General features: G+C 37.7%; 1 protein-coding gene across 2 annotated transcripts in view; it reads left to right on the forward strand.

Annotated features, from left to right (window-relative positions):
- HMCN1 (hemicentin 1) overlaps positions 1-21,349 on the forward strand; it is a 485,682-nt gene extending 464,333 nt beyond the window's left edge. The window contains exons 100-107 of one of the 2 annotated variants that reach the window (XM_004767964.3): positions 185-319; positions 3,080-3,193; positions 3,750-3,875; positions 5,576-5,704; positions 7,611-7,961; positions 11,494-11,613; positions 18,240-18,366; positions 19,902-21,349. In XM_004767964.3, coding sequence (XP_004768021.1) covers positions 185-319; positions 3,080-3,193; positions 3,750-3,875; positions 5,576-5,704; positions 7,611-7,961; positions 11,494-11,613; positions 18,240-18,366; positions 19,902-20,268 — 1,469 coding nt within the window. In that variant the 3' untranslated portion in view covers positions 20,269-21,349. The remainder of the gene's footprint in view (positions 1-184; positions 320-3,079; positions 3,194-3,749; positions 3,876-5,575; positions 5,705-7,610; positions 7,962-11,493; positions 11,614-18,239; positions 18,367-19,901) is intronic. The other variant, XM_004767965.3, reaches the window with a different exon arrangement.
- The last annotated feature ends 378 nt before the right edge of the window (positions 21,350-21,727 follow it).

The raw sequence follows: 21,727 nt of genomic DNA on the forward strand, positions 1-21,727 counted from the left end.
AAAGATACCACATTAGGCTCCTACGTGCTTGTCATCAACATAACCCCCTGCCAGGACTCCACCAAATGATTGAGCATTCTTGCTCTCATATATTTTCAAGTATCATTTTATTGTTTCTCTTATCCCTGGTTCTTGGGTGGATGTTCTTCACCCCGCCTTAGGTGAGTGACTCATTTTGTTGCAGATGTCGACGAGTGTGCTTTAGGCGGACACATCTGCCACGCTGGTCAGGACTGTGACAATACTATCGGATCCTATCGCTGTGTGGTCCGTTGTGGAATTGGCTTTCGAAGAACCTCTGATGGGCTGAGTTGCCAAGGTATAAAAATGGAGTTCCTCCCTTTATCTTCATTATGCTAAGAATGAAGACCCTCTGCCTTTTGTATCATTTAATGTAAACTCCATTTTATAGAATGAGCTTCTTGATAAGGTTTTCAGATGTAATAGTCCAAGGCTATTTTGAAATATTTATAGCACAGTGGTTTTGAAAAGTATTTGCCTATTATATTTGAAGGATGAGATTATACAGCACGATCTTAATAGAGTCTGTTTCATTAAACTTCAGTACATAAGACTACCAGATATTTATTGTAGGGTTTTTAAAAATATTTTATTTAGCCACTTGAGAAAGCGAGAGCACAAGTGGCAGGGAGAGGGAGAAGCAGACTCCCTGCTGAGCTGGGACCCAATGTGGGGCTCAATCCCAGGACCCAGAGATCAGGACCTGAGCCACCCAGGTGCCCTATTGCAGGATTTTTAACAGACTCTTTTTTAGAGAAGTTTCACATTTACAGCAAAATGGAGCGGAAAGTAGAGAAATTTCTCATATACTCTCTGCCCTAACTCTTGCACAGCATCTCCTACTATCAACATGCTGCCCCAGAGTGGCAAAATTCTTTCTTACCAAGGATGAACCCACCTTGATACATCATTATCACCCAAAGGTCATCATTTACATTAAGATGCACTCTTGGTGTACATTCTATGATTATTGACAAATAATAACATCTATCCTGTATTAGAGTATCATAAGAACAGTTTCCCCTAAAAATCCTCTGCTCTTTGCCTTTTCATCCCTCACTTCCCCCAACCTCTGGCAACCACTGAGTTTTTCATTGTTTCCATTGTTTTACTTTTTCCAGAATGTCAAGTAACTTGTAGCCTTTTCAGATTGTCTTTTTTCACTCAATAATATGAATGTAAGTTTCCTCCAGATCTTTTCATGGGTTGATCACTCTTTTCTTTTCAGTGTTAAATATTATTCCATTGTATTAATGTACTGTATTTATTAATCCATTCAGCCACTGAAGGATATCCTGGTGCTTCCAGATTTTAACAGTTATGAATAAAGCTTCTATCAGGGTTTTTTCCTAGAGGCAGAAATGGTGGATACAAAACTGAAGGCCTATCAATATAGAAAGAGAGAATGAATTATGCTACATTCACACCATCAACCATCGTGCAGCCATTATAAAGAATGGGATGCAGCTCAACTGTTTCCTTGCTGAGTTGTTCAGTGAGAACACCAAGATGTAGAAAGTGTACATAGCTTGTGTGGAAAAGATTATGTGGCCAGAAAACAATCAATAACCAAAGATAAAGGCAATGGATTTATATATTTACATAGAGATACATATGTAGAGATATGTTAATATTTATACTAGGCTGTCAGTGCAGACTGGCTTTGGTGGGCAAGAAGGTAAAAAGCAATAAAGAAAGCCAAGAAAAAAGAAAGAAGAAAAAGCTACACTAAGAAAATATTTTTTAAGTATAAAAATGTATGCAGTTGTAGTAACATGTAGATTTTGAAAGATTAAAAGAGCTCATACACCTGAAACTAATATTACAGTTTGTTAACTAACTGGAATTTAAATAAAAACTTGAAACATTTTTTTTTCAAAATAAAAAAATTAAAGAGCTCAAATAGAAAACAAGTACAAAATAAGACACAGGCAATCGTCTGAGTCTGGGAATGTAAGAGGGGGATGTGGAGAGCCTAAGTATGGTAATTGTTGCTTTGGAGGATTTGAAAAGAATGAGTAGAACAGTAGAGAAGGAGAAGGAACTTGAGTACAGACCTGAGAGAGGGATTATGTTAGGGTAGGAAAGACTGGATTGTGTCTGTAGGACTATGGGAAAGATGACCATAAGGACCAAGGACTTTAAAAATGCAAACACGGAGAGAATTATCAATGGACCACAGTCCTCATCTTGGTGAGGAAGGAGGAGATGGGCTTCAGAACTCAAACACTCAAACAGAGAGACTTTTCTTACATGGGAGAAAAGTTCTCTCTTCCTATGGGACTAGAAGGAAGGAGAGTTTTGGAAAAGGTACATAAAACAGGCAAATGCAAAAGGTTTTTTAAAAGTGGGGGGACTTTAAAAAACACTTTAACCACCACACCAGGTGAACTGATAAGGCTCATCTTCCTGACACCAGCTGTCAATACCAGATGTGTAAAAAAGACAAAAACAAAACAAAACAAACAAACAAAAAACAGGCAAATGCTCACGAATTTGGGAAATTCATGCTTGCATTTTTTTTTTTTTGTATTATACTATGCCCCATAGGTGTTGGGAAGATTAATTCGGCAATAACTGTGGACACGGAAAAAATGCTAAAGTTGCTGGTGTCAGGCACAAAGTGGTCAAGATCTATATCAGGCTAACAGCAGCGAAAATGGGGAAGAAAGGCCAATTACAAAGGATACTGCCCAAGACCTTGGCTCACCCGCCCCCCCATCTTCAGTGTTCTAGTCTGTCAGCAACATTCCAGGGCTGAAACTTCCTAGAACCAGACATGGGACCCATCTGGTAGGATAGTTAAAGTAGAGGACTACTTTCATCCACAAAGTTCCAAGTCACGAGGAAATGTCTACCTGTGAAGAGAGATACGGTCTCCAGCAGTTAATCTAATCAATTATCTGACATATCACATGAAAACAATTGTATTGGATTCATTTTAGGAAAGATCTTAAACATGATGATGATAAAAGATCATCAAAATCTTAGACATCTGAAATAAATTAACCCAAGTTTCCTAACAAAATATAATAAAAAGTTTCATTTTATTTAACAGATATTAATGAATGTCAAGAATCCAGCCCCTGTCACCACCGCTGTTTCAATGCCATAGGAAGTTTTCATTGTGGATGTGAACCTGGGTATCAGCTCAAAGGCAGAAAATGCATAGGTAAGAAAAGGGCTTTAAATTCAAAGCAATGACATCTTTATAATTTCTAGGTATTTGATCTAATCCATATGCTGTGTCCTGGGCTGGATTCATACATAGGATACCTCTATCCTTCATGTATGTAATCCACGCAAAACCAAAATTGAAGCAAATGATATCCTTTACAGGTTTCATTTTCCAATTACATAGCAATTTTTTAGCATTTCCCTATTTTATTTACTATATTTTTTCACTGAAGCATAATGCATATGATTACATATATAAAGATACATACACACACACACACAGACTTTCACATACATATTTACACATTTTTTTATTGATTTTTCTAAGAAGTGGTGGTTGGTATGGTTACCAGGTATATGGACTAATTTTTTTTATATTTTTATCCTTCTGTTTTAAAAATAGTCTGTTACTGTTACTGACTTTAAGCATTTTACCCTCACATAGTAATTATATAATTAACATCTATCCTTAAAATCCCAAGGTATGATTTCTGTGGAAAAGCAGAAGAAATCATTTTCTCAATCTTCATAACCTTTGTTCTTTTATCAAGATGTGAATGAATGTAGGCAGAACGTGTGCAGACCAGACCAGCACTGTAAGAACACCCGCGGGGGCTATAAGTGCATTGATCTTTGTCCCAACGGAATGACCAAGGCTGAAAACGGAACCTGCATTGGTGAGTGTATGGCTATTTCAGTGATTGAGATCTATTTGACATACCAAGGAAGGGATCCATTTTTTTAATTAAATTTTATTTTTTTATTAACATATCATGTATTATTAGCCCCAGGGGTACAGGTCTGTGAATCGCCAGGTTTACACACTTCACAGCACTCACCATATCACATACCCTCCCCAATGTCCATAACCCCACCACCCTCTCCCTACCCCCTCCCCCGAGCAACCCTCAGTTTGTTTTGTGAGATTAAGAGTCTCTTATGGTTTGTCTCCTTCCCGATCCCATCTTGTTTCATTTTTCCCTTTCCTACGCCCCAAACCCCCCATGTTGCCTCTCAACTTGAAGGGATCCATTTTTAAACTAATAATTAAAGTACATTTAATCTCACAAGGAAGTTTTTCTTTTCTCACAGGTTTTTTACTCCCACCTTCTAGTGTGTTTGAGCTGTGGGATCCCAGGCTCTATACCAAGAAATGGAAGCTCACCATGGAAGTTTATTACCATTTTGAGCTCCCATCAATTACACATTCACTTTACACAGTTTAATATCCACATAAATTATCTCACATTATGTCTCTGAAATTCAGTGTCTATATGTTAATTTCACAGGTGGTTAAGAAAAGCTTATACATATTTATTTAAAGTTCAAGGTATTTTATTTTAGAACTAAATATTCTATCAATGTCAAATCAATGACCAGACAAATAAATTATATTCTCCCCGTATCTATTCTTTCTGTGCCAGTCTGCCTTAGTTAGCAGAACTATAAAACAAAAATGAAACAGATAGCATTCCTCCTTTCATGTCCCTACAATCTGCTGGAGCAGGTTGGCTAATTCTACTTTCCTCACCAAAAGAAAATAAAAAACCTATAATACAAAGGAGAATGAAATGCCATAAAAGAGAAACAAATGAAATTGTATGAGAGCACTTGAAAGAGTGATCATATCTAATAGATGTCATGGTAGTGATCGCATTAAATATTGCCTTGAATGGAATGGTAATAATAGGTGGACATGGTAGAAAAAGAAAAGAGAGTCCCATAGAAGGGGAAAGGGGCTGGGCTTGGAGAAAACAGATTAAAATTCATCCTTCCTGGGTACCTGGTGGCTCAGTGGGATAAGCATCTGCCTTCAGCTCAGGTCATGATCCCAGGGTCCTGGGAATGAGCCCCACATCCAGCTCCCTGCTCAGCAGGAAGTCTGCTTCTCCCGCCCCTATATCCCCACCCCTGCTTGTTCTTTCTCTTTCTCTCTCTCTTTTCTCTGTGTACTCTCTTTCTCAAATAAAGAAATAAGATCTTAAAAACAAACACATACTGAGGACATGTGGTAAAAGATGGACATGGAGAGGACCAGCCAAACAGCTAGAAATGTGGGGTTGTAGATAAGACACAATGCTGTAAGTCTACATCAACAAGCTTACTAGAGTCACCAGTATAAATAAGACATCCAGAGGTGGAGGGAGTAGAGAGAAGAGGGCTACAAAGCTGAGAACCAAGCCCTTTCCATAGTAGGCCACGAGAGAAGGAAAAGGAACCAGTTAATAAGTGGCAGAGTTAGAACTCGAACCCAGGTCTCAGTCACATGGTGAGAAATGCAACCGTTGACGATTCTAAAGACTGTTCATTTTAAATATAAGGAATTTAGTTTTGAGAGAGGAAGTGTTATTACTTTTTATTGCCTCTGTGTCTGTAGATATTGATGAATGTAAAGATGGGACCCATCAGTGCAGATATAACCAGATATGTGAGAATACAAGAGGCAGCTATCGCTGTGTATGTCCCAGAGGTTTCCGGTCTCAAGGAGTTGGAAGACCCTGTATGGGTAAGTTACCAGCAACTCTTACTGAATAATAAAGCTCCTAATGTGATTAGTTAGCCTTATCAACTTGATTAGACCACTCTCCCATCTCAAACGTTTTCTTGGAACAATTAGAAAATGTGTAAGTTGGTTTAAGTAATTTATAACATAATTCGAATTACTTCTTAAAGATTTCATATGGAGTTCCATTTGCACTGGCATTTAACATGATAGTAATCACCATTTACATAGTGCTTACTATACACTACACATATCAGAGTGAGATGACAATATATTACCATGATGACTTAATTATGAAGGTTCTCTTATCGATGATCTCTCTATGTGCATGGCGTGGATGTTTGCACAGATACATTCTAGTTGAATGTGAAGCATAATTGAATGTAATACAAAGGTTTAGATGTGAGGGATTAAAATGTCAATGCACAATTTAAATAAATTGATAATTATTCCTTTATCATACATTTAGTGCTTACTATGTGCCTTTTCCTGTGCTAAGAAGCTCACTCAGTTCTCCCAATAGCCAGTTTATTTCTATCTTAGTTATAACTAAATGTAAATAAGGCAGGTAATGGACAATTAGAAGAGATCTGTAAGAAGGTAACCATATACTTCTTTTTAATTAATGCGCTGAATAATCAAAATCTGAAACCAACCTATGAAATTATATTCCCCTGGAATATTTAAGGATGGTGCAAAAAAAGAAAAAATGGTGTGGGCTTTACATACTGGCTTCCAGTTTGCATACTGTGCTTTTAAAATTAGTTTCCTTGGTTGTCTTAACAACAGTTTATAACAAATTCTCTCATAAAGACTTAGTTCTGTCTTTATGTAGCCCCTAGCTTAGTACTTTGCACAGAGCAAATGTTGAAAATAATACAATTACTAGAAACGGTTTTAAAATAAATACTCTCCAATAGCAGAAGTGCATAACATAGCATTTTAGTGTTTTGTTTAGGTATTGTACATCTTGATTAGTCATAGCGGTGACCTAGCAGAATGAAATATGTTTATTTGTTCACTAATTTGACTTGAAGTTGAATGTCAGACCTTGGACTGGGAAATACATCAATGAAGAAGGTAGAGCCATTGCCTTAAAGAGATTTAAAATGTTAATTTTAACCTTTGCCTACTAAAATAATTTTTAAAACAAAATTTACTACTTCTATTTTGCTTATTCATATTGCTGTCTTTTATGTCACTGTGGTAATGAATTAGAGAATTTGGTTTTGTTTTCTGGTTTTCATTTGCTTTTCCAATTTACAGGAAAAGTTGGGAGTGTATACTGTATGTTGACCTAGGTATTGGAAGAAAAATAACTTTTTAAAAAATTTTATGGACTTTTGAGTTTATATCTTAGTAAGAAATAATTCTTAGTTTCCTACTCTTTACATTTTTGTGGAAAATGTGCTTAGCTTGATTATTACATAATAATTATTGATTCAAAAGAAATAAAAGAAAAATGTTAGTAGTTATACCAATATTATCCCATCTGAAGCTTGTGTTTGTATGAAAGATTGGCAGTACTAGTGAGAATGTCGTAATAAAACTCAAACTAGAAATGTGATTGAGTCCTTCCCTCCACCAACAGAATTAAGATCTGCATTAGCTTTGAACTCTAGTTTTTCTAGATTCAAGACCACATTTTCCCATTTGACCCTTTATGTTTCTACTGACCACAAGAAGCAGTCTTTAGGAGAAGTCCTAGAACCTTTCTATACGTTCATGAATGCATGATTAAAGCTTTCTCTAAAGTTCACAACAATGGAGAAATTACTGTATTCATAGCTTTGGAGGGTAACGTAATGTCTTCAGTTTGTTCCAGAGACTGATTTCTTGATTCCTGTGTTTTGTGTGTATATGTATGTGTTTTTTTTTCTCTTTTTTATGTATCATGGCACACGAGCAGACATTAATGAATGTGAACAAGTGCCTAAGCCTTGTGCGTATCAGTGCGCCAACACCCCCGGCAGCTTCAAGTGTATCTGTCCACCAGGACAACATTTATTAGGGGACGGGAAATCTTGCGCTGGATTGGAGAGGCTACCTAATTATGGCACTCAGTACAGTAGCTATAACCTTGCACGGTTCTCCTCTGTGAGAAACAACTATCAACCTCAACAGCATTACAGACAATACTCCCATCTCTACAGCTCCTACTCAGAGTATAGAAACAGCAGAACATCTCTCTCCAGGACTAGAAGGACTATTAGGAAAACTTGCCCTGAAGGCTCTGAGGCGAGCCATGACACATGTGTAGGTAAATGTCAGCCATATTACATTTCCTTCCGGTGGGCTCGTTTATGGGCCAGAATCTAAGCATAGACACCGCACCTGTGGTTGTCTGGGTGCTATGAACTACCTCTGATCTCAGCTCTGGGTTGATTCAGAGTTCCAAGGCATTTATTCGGGCACCTAAAACTATGACAAAATTTATTCAAATAAATGATGAATTTGCATGTGTACATTCTGATAATACATTGTTTTGTATTGACAGTTCCTCTCTTTTGATCACTCCTGAAAGTGTTATTAAATCTAATGCTACGTGGAAATAAATTTCAGTGGCATTCAGAATACCTTTTTTTTTACTAAAAAAAGAAAATATGAGTATTGCCAGATTATGGCTTTACCTGGTTGATGCCAAAGCAATGAGTTAAAAGTGAAACTTTCAGTGACTCCATCAACTGCTTATTCTATGGGACAACCAAAATGGTGTTGACTGTTGACCCACACTCCCTGTGGAATTTCTCAGTTTGATTATTTTGTATATACGGAAATCACTGAAAAGATAATGTGAGCCAGGACAAAATTAAGTTGCTTTCATTTCTCTAAAATATGTGCTTTCGATATCTTTATCTAAACTCATCTACAATTTAATTTGTTTGCAAAAGTGAAGTGTAATTTCCAACTCAATAATTGAGACTTTGTTTTCAGTTAAGTTGCAAACATTACCATCTGTCATTCATTTAATTCAATTTTCTGTGAGCGTCCACAGTTTGCATGCCATTGAGCTATGTGCCAAGAGAAATTAGCAAACACGAATTAGCCCCACTTTTGGTTAGATGACAGAAGAAAGCAAGGAAGAGAGGGAGGAAGGCAGAAAGAAAGAAATTTTGTTTAAATTTTAAGACCTCTACTCCAACTTCATTTTCTTGCGTTTTTCTTAAGTATTCTGAACTTCCCTTATTCTTGCCTATATATTTGTTACACATTTCTTATAAACATTTAAAAAAATGTCTTTTTCTGACTTTAATTACCATTTTTCTTCTACTCTTCACCCCAAGCGTTGCTTCGCATCATTATCGTCTCAGACGTGCTCCCTTAATCACTCTTCATGGACCCAGACTCTCAAAACCTTTATCAGCTGGACCCCCAACTCACTGGATTCTTTAGCTTTAAACTTTTCTCCTTCAGTCTATACTTTCCCAGAGCTTTTCTCTCTACCGGTCTTGATGTACCTGAAGGTTAATATGATGCACATGAAACCTTCTCCCTACGATCGGTCTTAGAACTGTTGGCAAAGCTAATTCCTTTTACCCTTGAATTTCAAACATTAATGCCTTCATCAGCAGTTCTCTACCTTTAGTCCATATGGTCAAACACTGCTGAATTCCTAACCCTGTGGACTCCACAATCCTTACAAGGAAGTCAAACACCACTCTCAACCTGCTCCAAACCATTCTGAGCATTGGTAATTTTTCATGCCCAGGATTTTGACCTCTTTGTTAGTTAAAACTCTTCACCATTTTTTAATTGATAGAATTAAAATTTGACATGTCTTTCAAAGTTTCTTCCAAATAGTCATTTCCACAAAGGGGTTTCATCTCCAATTACTCCAATTACTCTCTGACTTCATCTTAGACAAGCTCTTCTCTTCTACCTGTCCAAAACCCTTGTTTATGTGGTGACACATGAGTTAAACCATACCCCCAACATGGTACACCATCATGCTGATTTCTTTTAAGAAAGCATTCCTGATTAATAACTCCATTCTCTATTTATTCATCACTATCTAAGCTCTGCAGTTTCACAGTAGAGTCTTATAAATGTATTCTGTGTCTGTGTGTTTGTATTACACTAAATATCATGTTCATAAGAATTATCCTCCCCAAACCATTGGCTTGAGGCAGCTACTATTTCAGAGGACCAATCATGGAGAATCTGAGGTAAACTTCCATATCTAGTCGATTACTGGATGTTTGAACTTTATTTGGGGGCAGTTAATAGGCTTTTAGAAATAATTCTTAAAATATGGTGAATATTTTGTAGTATTCATACTAATAAAGAAATTTGCACTGAATTTGCAGACAGCTTTGGAATTATGCTACGAGCAACTTGCAATAAACACCAAATGCCTTTAATTAACCATCTGGGATAGACAACTCACAAAAGATTCAAATCAACACTCTGCAGCCTTATTAGACTTGGGCAAAATTGGGCTTTTTAAGGAAATTATTCCAAAGCTTAACAGGAGAAATGAACACTGTGTTGCTTCTGAATACCAAAATTGCACTTGGGGCCACATTGAAATTCCTGCTGTGGGAAGAGTGAACTGACTTATTGGAGTTCCACAGCACTGACACTGCTGGGATGATTTTGTGTGGAAGCAGATAGCAAAAGGAAAAAAGTAAAAATAATACACAAGTTGAATAAATGCTTTGGTTCACAGTGGGGTAAAAACAGTAAGAGATATTTGGTGAGTGTTCGTCATGAACAGATTTGGAATCTCCGCAGTTACATCCTGAGCATATGCAAAACATGTACAGTGAACACATCCCTTTGCTCTGAGTCACAAGTTTTCACCTTGTCTGCTCATAACCTCTACCCTACAAGCCCCCTGCTCCCACTTGATGTCATGTTCTCTTTTCATTCTCCCACTGGTTGGTGGGACTCTGAACCAATTCTAACATTAGTCTCAGCAAAATACAACTGGGGTAAGAAAACTGAGGCGCTCCAAATCATATCTCTTGTCCTGAAAGCAAATAGCAATGTTTAATTATCACCCATTCTCCTCTCCTATTTATTGCTACTTTCTTGGCTTTGTTTAATACTAGCAAATAGATAGCTCTTAATGATAAAGTGCTTTCCCATGTATTATGCTCTATGGACCTTCCAACAAATCTGTACAGTGGAGAGATCATGTCAGTGAGTCCTTTGATAAAGAATTGACTGGGACCTTGAGAAATAAAGTGAGCTGCCCAAGGTGTCCCATCAACCATAGATATGTTGCTGCCATTAGTACTTTACAAATGTATGAAGTTTGATGAATATCCTTATCACAAAATTAAAAACACCTCCACTTGATATCTCTGTATGGGAAAGCAATGCATGGATGTTGGGAGCAGGTGTAGGAAAAGAGAGAGGTAGGTGAAGTTTAAATAAAATAAAAAGATTCCTTGTTCCAATTAACCTCAATAGAAACTGCCTTTTTGGTAAATTCTACTATTCTGTAAAGAATTTGGTACTTTGGTGGTTTAGGATCTTGTATAAATCTGTTCCATCTGCCATTCCAGGCTTGCTTAACTCATATAGAAATTGGCCGGTTTGGGGCTTCAGCTCATATACACTTTTACACAGAAGAGATGTTCATATTTTGTGAAATAGTACAGTTGATGTTGGGTTCATTAAAAACAGATCCTGATATAAAACAGCTCTGAGCATGTTTAAACACACAAGTGTAAAATCACCAAGAAGTTTTTCTATCGTATATCAACAACTTGTGTGTAATTGGTTCTGTCAGTAGTTTCTGCCTTTTTTTGCATGGTTATACACTCTGCTTTCTTTCTGCACAGATATTGATGAATGTGAAAATAGAGACATTTGCCAGCATGAGTGTAAAAATACCTTTGGGAGCTATCAGTGTATCTGTCCCCCTGGCTATCAACTCATGCTCAATGGAAAGACTTGTCAAGGTGAGAAAATCTCAGAATGTGTATTATGGCTACTTGACTTAAAACCAATGTAGGAGAATGTGAGAAATTAAGTGTCTTCTTTTTTTTTTTTTTAATAATTATTCTCCTGGTTGCTTTCTCTTCCTTCTCATTCCCATTGGTCATATTTATCATTGCTTTTGTAAGTAGGAGAACTGGAGAGAAAGCCATTAGGCAGAAGAAAAAAGTTGAGAGTCATTTTCGGTGCAGTCTTACAGAAGGAGCAAGAATGTCTAAATCCGGTCATGTTCTGTATTTCTAAAACTAAGTGGGAATAGCTTCAAATATCTTTTCAAAATTAAGCCAAGATGGAAGATGAAATAGGAGCAGAGCTCAGTAAATTTACTCCAGTATTAGGCATTATTTTATTTTTTTTGTTTTGGCAACATTGGGTAATTGATTAAATGATCTATTCTTTGAGTCTGCAACTGTTGTAAAACAGTCATAAGCTAGCTTTGAAGAATGCAAATAATATAGTCTCTTCCCTTTGATATCTTAGTACAATGGAAACAGATATGTAAATAAAAGCACAATATACAGGGTTGTAGGTTCTATAAACAGAGTTTGGGACAATGTATATTGACGGTAGAAAGAAAAAAACTATCAATCTCAATATTACCTTCTTTACACAAAAATGTGAAAGGGACATTTTTCTTTAATAAGGTATATTATATTGCAATGCATGATTAGATCAAAAAGAAATAAGAACTTATATAAATCTTAAAAATTTTATAAGAAACCCCCTCAATTTTGTGGTCAAAATCAAAAGTATTATGTAGGTATTAACAAGACTCTGAATTTTAGTAATTTCTGTCACATTCAATCTTTATCATTTCCTAAATCATATCAGATAATATCTCCAAAAGAGTGCTTTATCAGTAATAACCAAATTAAATTTGCCTTCTCTGGGAGATTCACAGAAGACTTGCTAGGATGCAGGTCATGGAAAGAGTGCTCCAGGAAGCAAGACCTGGATGGGCGATGGGACCACCTGACTACCATGACCTGTCCCACACCCATTTACCCAGTCCCTCCCTGAGAGTCTCCACTGGACCACGTGGACTGGAGAAGTAAAGGAAATACCATAACAACCTTCGCTCCCAATCATCTGTCACAAATGCTTGTTAAGAACTTACCCTATGCAGAACTTTCTACTGAGATTTGAAGTATGAGAGTAACACATTGACGTTGTAGTTATGTCTTTCCAAAGCAATTATTAACTCATTTTAAGCAGCAGTACAGATATGTCAAGGGCAATAGTTTGTACCCATTCTACAGATAATAAGATGAATATGCTAGAACAATCAAGAACAAGGGTTGGACTTGATCACAGATCTCAAAATGTCTAGAGTGGTCCTTTGTCTCTCCTGTCATACTGTGAACACCAGGGTCCTTGTACAGTGGCAGCAGGGTGAGGTGAGAGAATTTACGCTGTCCGTGCTTTATAACTTTCCCCATGGCATCGCCCCAAGAATCCTCTAAAGAGGTGGCAGTGCCCAACATCAACACTACACTTCCTGTGAGTGCACCAGGCACCAAGGAAGGAAGGATTTGGAACAACCAACCAAAGTACAAAAGCCTTAGCCAGATTTTTAAGTGCTATATAATGTTATCTCCTCATCAGAGGATTTTTCTTTTTTTCTAAATTATGCCATTTTGTTCCTTGATTGCCCTGGCCGTCCATTCAGTTCAAACTTTTTTCAGTTTTCAGTTGGGCTTCGGAGAGTGGAAAATAATGTGAACAAATCAGAAACAGGTGTCACTTGAAATGTTTGTGATTTAAATGGGTTACATATTTTTGTGGTTTTTAAAAAAGACTTGAGAGAAAACAATTACATCTTTTAAAGCAGCCTTTAATCTGAAGAATAACTTGGAATCTTTTTATAGCTTTAGGAAGTGTTTCAGGAATTCATGAGAGGAAAAAAAGTTGATTTCCATTTACATGTGCATTTTTGAAGCTGTATACGTTAGTGATACAAATGTCAGTGACAAAAAGGAAATTAAAGTGAATTTGACATTGAACAAGGACAGAGACTCTAATCAAAAGTGGAAGTCGGCAGACTACAAGATGAGAAACAAAAACATGACTGATCATGATTTGCCCAAGAAGCAGAGAGGAGAAACTAAAAGATCTTTCTGCTCGTTTTAAGCCCCACTAATCTAATTCTGAACATTTAGAAATACTTTATTAGCATTGCACTTAAAATGAGTGTTCTAATCTATCCAGGGTTGTTTTTTTTTTTTTTTAAGATTTTATTTATTTGACAGAAAGAGATCACAAGTAGGCAGAGGCAGGCAGAGAGGAAGGGAAGCAGGCTCCCCACCCAGCAGAGAGCCCAATGCGGGGCTCAATCCCAGGACCCTGGGATCATGACCTGAACCAAAAGCAGAGGCTTTAACCCACTGAGCCACTCAGGCGCCCCTATCCAAGGTTTTAAAAAGTAATCCATAATGTTATCAAGAATCTAAATTATTCTCTCTATAAGATAAATGTTTCAGGTATGTTTATTCTAAATTATTGTGTAATGTATCCAGAAGCACTTGGTTAAATGCAGTCATATGTTCTAAAGCTATTAATATAAAAGCTTTTCAGCTCATCCTAGTAATCTTTTCTTGTAGACTATATAGATTATAAAATGCTCACCCTTTAATTTCTACCATAGTAATTTTCTTATAATATTTAATAAAAAACAGCCTCACATTGTCAGCTAGCAGAAGACAGCATGATTTCTCCATCTTTTCCAGCTCCTTTTTAAAAAAACAGGCAGTAGACTAAAGGAGTAGAGCGAATGCCTATAAGGTGCTTAAGCCTGAGGAGATAATAGTAGACAGAAGGAGATAAGAAGTAGACAAAAGAAGGCCACCTTCTAGAAGCTCAAATACTTAAGAAAGCTTTTCAGTGGGAAGTATTCATTATTATGGAGCAGAAGGCAAACACTTTGAATATTAGACTTTAATATATTTTTGTACACTCATATTCAGCCATTGGAAATCTGTGAAAGATAGCTACACTTTTTTTTAAATGATTTTATTTATTTATTTATTTGACACAGAAAGAGAGAGCACAAGAACGGGGAACAACAGGCAGAGGGAAAGGGAGAAGCAATCTCTGCCAAGCAAGGAGCCCGATGTGGGGCTTGATCCCAGGACCCTGGGATCATGACCTGAGCTGAAGGCAGATCTTAACTGCCACCCCGGTGCCCCAAGATAGCTACTCTTATTATGCACATAGGCATGTGTCCAGATTCTGGTCTCCATGCCACCATTTCCATGGGCCCCTGCAGCCCACTGGCCTTCATGTGCCTGCAGGAAGGAATTCACCATAAAAATAAGAGCTAAAATGAAATTTGGTAGATAAGTATGAAGGGAATGTTTTTTATGAGGAAAAAAAAAAGAAGATAAGGCTAATTACATTTCTTTCACATTTTCCCAAAGGGCTTTTCACTTCATTCTGAGACAATCTCATTTTGCCAAGGAGATAATGCCCTTCTGACAGATAAAATCATAATTAGAACTTGGTTCACAGAGACAATAGGCAAGATTTAACTGAGATAAAAATTTGTTTCACACTGTGTTATATTCCTGTAGGAAAATTAGTCCTAATATAAAACTAGTCATACAAAGCACGTTATGTTATTATCAGCACATCTAAGTAACTAAAAAGCCATGTAAGTGATTTACTCCCTATCACTTTAGCTCAGTGTCTTTTTACATTGTGCACACCATTAGCAAGTTTAAAGTAAATAATCACACTGCATTTCCTTAGAAAACAGAAATATATTTGAAACCAAATCTAAAATGCTCAGTTTTGAGATGGAAATGGTAAATAATTCAGAAATAAAATTTAATGGGGCACCTGGGTGGCTCAGTGGGTTAAGCCTCTGCCTTTAGCTCGGGTCATGATCTCAGGGTCCTGGGATCAAGCCCCGCATCGGACTCTCTGCTTAGCAGGGATCCTGCTTCCCTTCCTCTCTTTCTGCCTACTTGTGATTTCTGTCAAATAAATAAATAATATCTTTTTTAAAAAAAAGAAAAATTTAACATTTATTGTTCATTATTCATATATATACTGTTTCTTGGAACTGCTTCTCTCTTTTTCTTTCATTGATAGCAGTTTTTCAAGCTATTTAAGAATTCACCAAAGAACTTACAACTTTATTTTTTTTTAAGATTTTATTTATTTATTTAACAGAGAGAGATCACAAGCAGGCAGAGAGGCAGGCAGAGAGAGAGGAGGAAGCAGGCTCCCCGCTGAGCAGAGAACCAGACGCGGGGCTCGATCCCAGGACCCTGGGATCATGACCTGAGCCGAAGGCAGCAGCTCAACCCACTGAGCCACCCAGGTGCCCCAGAACTTACAACTTTAACCCAAGTCCGACATACACATGATTATGCAGGTACCAAGTCACCTGCTACCATGAAATGATACAATAGTTTTTGCACATGGAAGTACATTTGACCTTTAGGTCCTGCCTCTGCAGAGGACGGATTTGGGCCCAGTTCACTGTAATCATTCCCTCCTATACAGCAGGATCTATGTTTATTCAAATACCAAAGAAGGAGGAGAATTGTAAGTGCCAATAAGCTGCCAGTTGACTTAAGACATTAAAATAAGTCATCTTCAATTTTTGCTTGCCTACTCCAAAAAAAATTTGAAACCTTACACTTCATTCATACATTTTAGAACTGACTTCTAAAGTTTCTTATCATTTAAATTGTTGTACAGGGTGTGAATTCTGGCTTTGATGTCCATGTGCTTCAAATATATTCTCATCAATACTTTGGAGCTGTAGATAACCTAGTTAATGGGGAATGATCATTATATAATTTAAAAGTCTGCAGTCGCTGTTAAACCAACCAGCTTGACTGTCAGAAAAAGTCTAAGGTCATTTATCTGTTCAAGTAGAAGTGTTAGTAGGTGTTCCCATGACAACCAGCTTGCTTCCGAAATCTAATTTACAAGAGAGAGCCAAGACCATTGGTCCGCAGCCATGATGAAATAAGGCCTGCCACCATCAATACGAATAACCAGTTTCTCACCCTTCCTATGTGCCTTGAAGCATTTTACCCCTCCCTGAGTATCATAAAGAGACTAGGGATTAGTGGAAACCTTTCTTTTATAAAGCAGAAGGATATAAAATGGGAAAGGCGACAAGAGAACTCCAGGCCACAGGAAGTTCTCAGGAAGAGTGCTTTTAGGAAAGAGAACTTGTGGGAAATAAATTTCTGGATGTGAACGATTCCATGAAATATTTGTCTGCTCTCATATTACTGGAAAGCTTCCATGTGCCACCAGGGGAATGCAGGTACCGCAGTTGGAAATTATTGCTCTAAAATATGGTTCTTAATGTTAGGATCTCAAAATCCCTTAAAAATGTTGTAGAACCCTATGGACCCACTTCCCAGAAATATCCATCAATTTCAGTGTTGTGCTCCCTGTCTCTCCATCTGTCCTTGTCCCTGTCTCTCTCTCTCTCTGTGTGTGTCGTGCGCGTGTGCACACGTACACACACACACTCTCTCATACATGCACACACAAAAAGATTTTCATTCACAAATCCCCTGGTACTCAAATACAGACCCTAAGTTAAAAATCATGGCTCAGGACCCACCTGGGTGGCTCTGTGGGTTAAAGCCTTTGCCTTCAGATCAGGTCATGATGTCAGGGTCCTGGGATTGAGCCCCACATCGGGCTCTCTGCTCAGCAGGGAGCCTGCTCCCCCCACCTCCTCTCTGCCTACTTGTGATCTCTGTCTGTTAAATAAATAAAAATTTTTTTTAAAAATCATGGCTCAAAAACATTCATTCTCAGAAAGCTAAGAAACCGTTTCCTTTAGTTCCATCTTGATGTTTCTTGATTATAGCGATTTAAGTGTGTTTTTATTTAACAACTTTGTATAGAAAACAACAAAATAAACAACATTTCATTTGCATGTTTCCCCACTATCCAAAGGGTAGCCAGCACCCTAGAGAGCACATCCCAACCCCATAACCCCTGAGGGTGGATTCGCCACAGTTCATGTTTGATTAAACTTGGATTATGGTTCTTCATTCATTTGATCCTGTGTTGTTTGTCCACTCCCACCCCCGAACCTCTCTCTCCACAAGAAATGACTGACTTGAATCTATAACTTGACTCCTTTAATTTCCATGATCTTACCTCCCACTCAACACTTTGAACTTAGAAAATACCAGGAAGGATCACTCACATTATAAAGAGGTTCTTCCCTTTACAGAAAGGCTCACAAGGGTCCTTTAAATTTTTAGCTTGTTTCTCGTGAATTTAAAGGATTGTTTGCTTTACAAAACTCCAATGCACTCTATTTTCCAAATATAAAAAACAGCAGAGTTCTCAATAGCTTCCCTTCTACTTTGATAGCTTTTATTTTTCGATTTCCCTTCACAAGTGTTAAAAATTATCCTCAAAGCGCTACGGGAACTAGCACACCAGGTATCAGGATCCCCATTTTGTGGTTGAAGAAGCTTAGTATGGTTACCATATTCATCCATGGGGACTTGCCATTACAGTCAAGCATTCGCAACGCCTGCTCTCACGGCCTGCTCTGACCCAAGTTGCTGACACTGCGTGTTCTTCGTGCTTTTGCTAGATGTTGATGAGTGTCTGGAGCAGAGTGTGCGCTGTGGACCAAATCGCATGTGCTTCAACATGAGAGGAAGCTACCAATGCATCGATACGCCCTGTCCACCCAACTACCAACGGGATCCTGTTTCAGGGTAAGTCCTGCCTTCTCTTCTCAGAAATACCTTTTGAAAAGCTTTCTCTCCTCAACCAACAAACCCTGTCTGTTGTCGCGTGTAGCTCACAGGACGTCAATAATACCAAGGGGTATGTGAAGTTACAGTGTGTTCCTTCTTCAATGAATGGGTATGAAATGAGTTCATCCTGCGGCAGCCGCTGTAGTCTAAACTATCACTGTTGGCTGCCAAGGTTTTCCCGGAGCGTCTCCCCAGTAGGTAGTCCGCCATGCCACATCTAGAATTCTGCCTCAGCGGTGAGCATTTTATGGGATGATAGAACCTCACCTCCTTTCAAATTTCCTAGTTTGTTTGTGTCAGAGTTTTAAGAGCTCTCAGGACTTAGAGCATTCCAAGAAGTACCTTGGCTGTAATCGTGATGACTCACCATGACTCCATGAGAGAATGGAGATGAGCAAGGATGAGTCAGCTGTCTGCCTGCTCATATATGGTCTTGCTTACATTCCCTGCTGTCTGAAACACTATCTTTTATGGGTTCTGAATAAAACTACTCTTCCATTTTCTCCCTCCTCTTACAGAAATATCATACTCTGTTCAGGTACCAAGCCAACAGGGTGCTTGAAAACAGAGATAATGGTCATCATGACTAGGACCTGCTAATAAAAAGTTGTTTCTGAAACCAGATGCTGGTGGGAGCTCACACTTTGTTTTTCCTCTCAGCAGTGACTACCAAGTTCGGTAACATGATCAAGTGTGGACTGCCCCAGATCCAGCAAAAACCTATTCATAATTGCTTTAGAGGGAAAAGAAAGGGAATAGGAAGGGGAGGGCAAAAATTTAAAAATATTGACTTAAGAAACACCTAAAAATACTATGACTGAAGAACCCATATCTGCAGAAAATGGTCCTTTGTGCATTTTAAAAAATTTTTTATTCTCCATTACCAGTGATTTCTGAAAGAGAATTTAAAAGTCATGCCTCAAAAGCAGCCAATGTTGGCTCTGAAAAAAGAAAACATAGTATTTTTAATATAAGATAATGTGGAAAACAAATACAAAAAGGAAGAGCTTTTTCCCCCTAGGAATCTTCATTGACTTTATATTACTTTTAGGAAAATAAACCAAATATCAATAAATTCTACTTCAGCTTTCAATTTTAGGACAGATGTTACAATTTAAGAATAGCTTGTATTCCTCTCTTTAAAAACTACTTGTTTTCAGTCTATGTACAGATCCTTTTATTTCCAAAACTAACTTTTCATTTTAGAGTAACCGTTGTGGTACTCATACTTACTTCAGTGGGTCAAACACTTCTGATTTTACTGAAGTTGAGAGAAAGAGATGGGACTCTAGACCAGCATGCTCTCGTAAGCATCTGGCATCTGGTTTGAGTTAGTGGCATAGCACGTGGTGTGGGCCTTTTGCTCTCGCCATCAGACTGCCTGCTGCCTTTAATGCCTAAGAGTTGTCACGGATCGTGGTCACCTGCCGCATGCCCTCTCCTGCTTCCAAGCCAGATAACAATATGTGCTCTGTGTGTTTTTTCGTCCTTAGGTTCTGCCTTAAGAACTGTCCACCCAATGATCTGGAATGTGCCTTGAGCCCATATGCCTTGGAATACAAACTCATCTCCCTCCCTTTTGGAATAGCTGCCAATCAAGATTTAATCCGGCTGGTAGCATACACGCAGGACGGAGTGATGCATCCCAGGACAACTTTCCTCATGGTAGATGAGGAACAGACTGCTCCTTTTGCCTTAAGGGATGAAAACCTGAAAGGAGTGGTGTATACAACACGACCATTGCGAGAACCAGAGACCTACCGCATGAGGGTTCGAGCCTCATCCTACAGTGCCAACGGGACCATTGAGTATCAGACCACATTCATAGTTTATATAGCTGTGTCTGCCTATCCCTACTAAGAAGCTCTCCAGAGCCTAATTTGCATATTTAAACTACATTAATCATGAGCATCCTGTCCCCTTCCAGGTTACCAGCTCCTGAACAGTTGCAATCTTGGCAACTGGAAAATGGTGCTATGCTCTGTTTTGTGTGCCTTCCTTGGTACTGCTGAGGTATTTTCATGATCCCACCATGGCCATATATTTTGGTAAGGTCTAGGGAAGTCCCTTATTATTTTTCTCTATTTATTACACTGGAGCAGTTACTTTCCAAAGATTATTCCAAAGATTATTCAGAACATCTCACAGGAGAACCCATCAGTGATGTTATAGAATAGCATAGTAGCTAACTAAGATCATTTTCCTTAAAAAACAAAAACAAACCTCACTCAAAGCCAAGTGAATTTTTGAGCATTTGGCCATTTTTAGAATAATAAAACTGCTTGCTATGTGTTTTGATCAAAACTTATTAAATAACTTATAAAGATGCTTTTTTAAAAAGTATTGATACTCTATAGTGGGACTTCTGCACCTATTTTCACCTTAAGGGAAAAAAGAAACACTACTCATTTTAGAAATATAGTATGGCTTCTAGAATGTTTCTTTGATACCAAATAGTGTTCACATGGACTGAGCATCCAAAATAAGGATATTTCAATGATTTTGTGAAATGAGATGAACCACTTATAATAATAGAAAAAAAAATATTGCTTTGTCCTCAGATGATTGTTCATGGCAAGGATCTTTGATATAACCTTCTTTCCCATTGGCTCCATAACTTTTACATTCCAGCGTTTTATTTTCCTGTCAAGTGGAAACAACTTTTACAAATACCAATGAGACAGTTTTCTTTGTTTTTCTTAAAAATCTTCTATGTTCAAATTAGCATAAATGTTGAACGTCAATACACTGTACGTGGTGGTAACAGACTCTGGAAGCAATTGCCAAGATGTATTCTATTTTTATGAAATGTATATATATTACTTTGGTGTATTTTCTATATAATACCTTGATGGACTCTTTTATAAAATTATTTTATAAAACAAAAAACAATGTTACAGTCAAACCAGCCTGAATAAAATTTTCACATCCCTTTTCTTAACCTTTTTGAAAACTTAAAATTTGTTTCCTTATAGCTATCCTAGGTGTGAAGATAGTCACATATACACACCTATCTGTGTCTACCATACGTAGCCTGACTGAAACAGACTTTAAATGGATCCTCTGAAGTGGGTCTGAGTTAACTTTAATTGGTTCTGTGATACAGTCACAATTAATGGAATTAATAACCTGTCTCAAGTGGTAAAGTGAACTCTGACTGTTTATGGGATACAGTGCCAAAATAGTACTTAAATTCCCACCAGTAGTGGTTGCTTGCTTGTAAGTACACTGGAGAACATGGAGAAAGAAAATAATGAGTTGAGGGCTTTAAATTCTCAACTGAAGTTCTGCCAAAAGGATATGAAGTTGAATGATGATC

This window comes from Mustela putorius, unplaced genomic scaffold (assembly GCF_011764305.1).
Source record: "Mustela putorius furo isolate JIRA1106 unplaced genomic scaffold, ASM1176430v1.1 tig00537335_pilon_pilon_pilon, whole genome shotgun sequence".
Classification (NCBI taxonomy): Eukaryota; Metazoa; Chordata; class Mammalia; order Carnivora; family Mustelidae; genus Mustela; species Mustela putorius.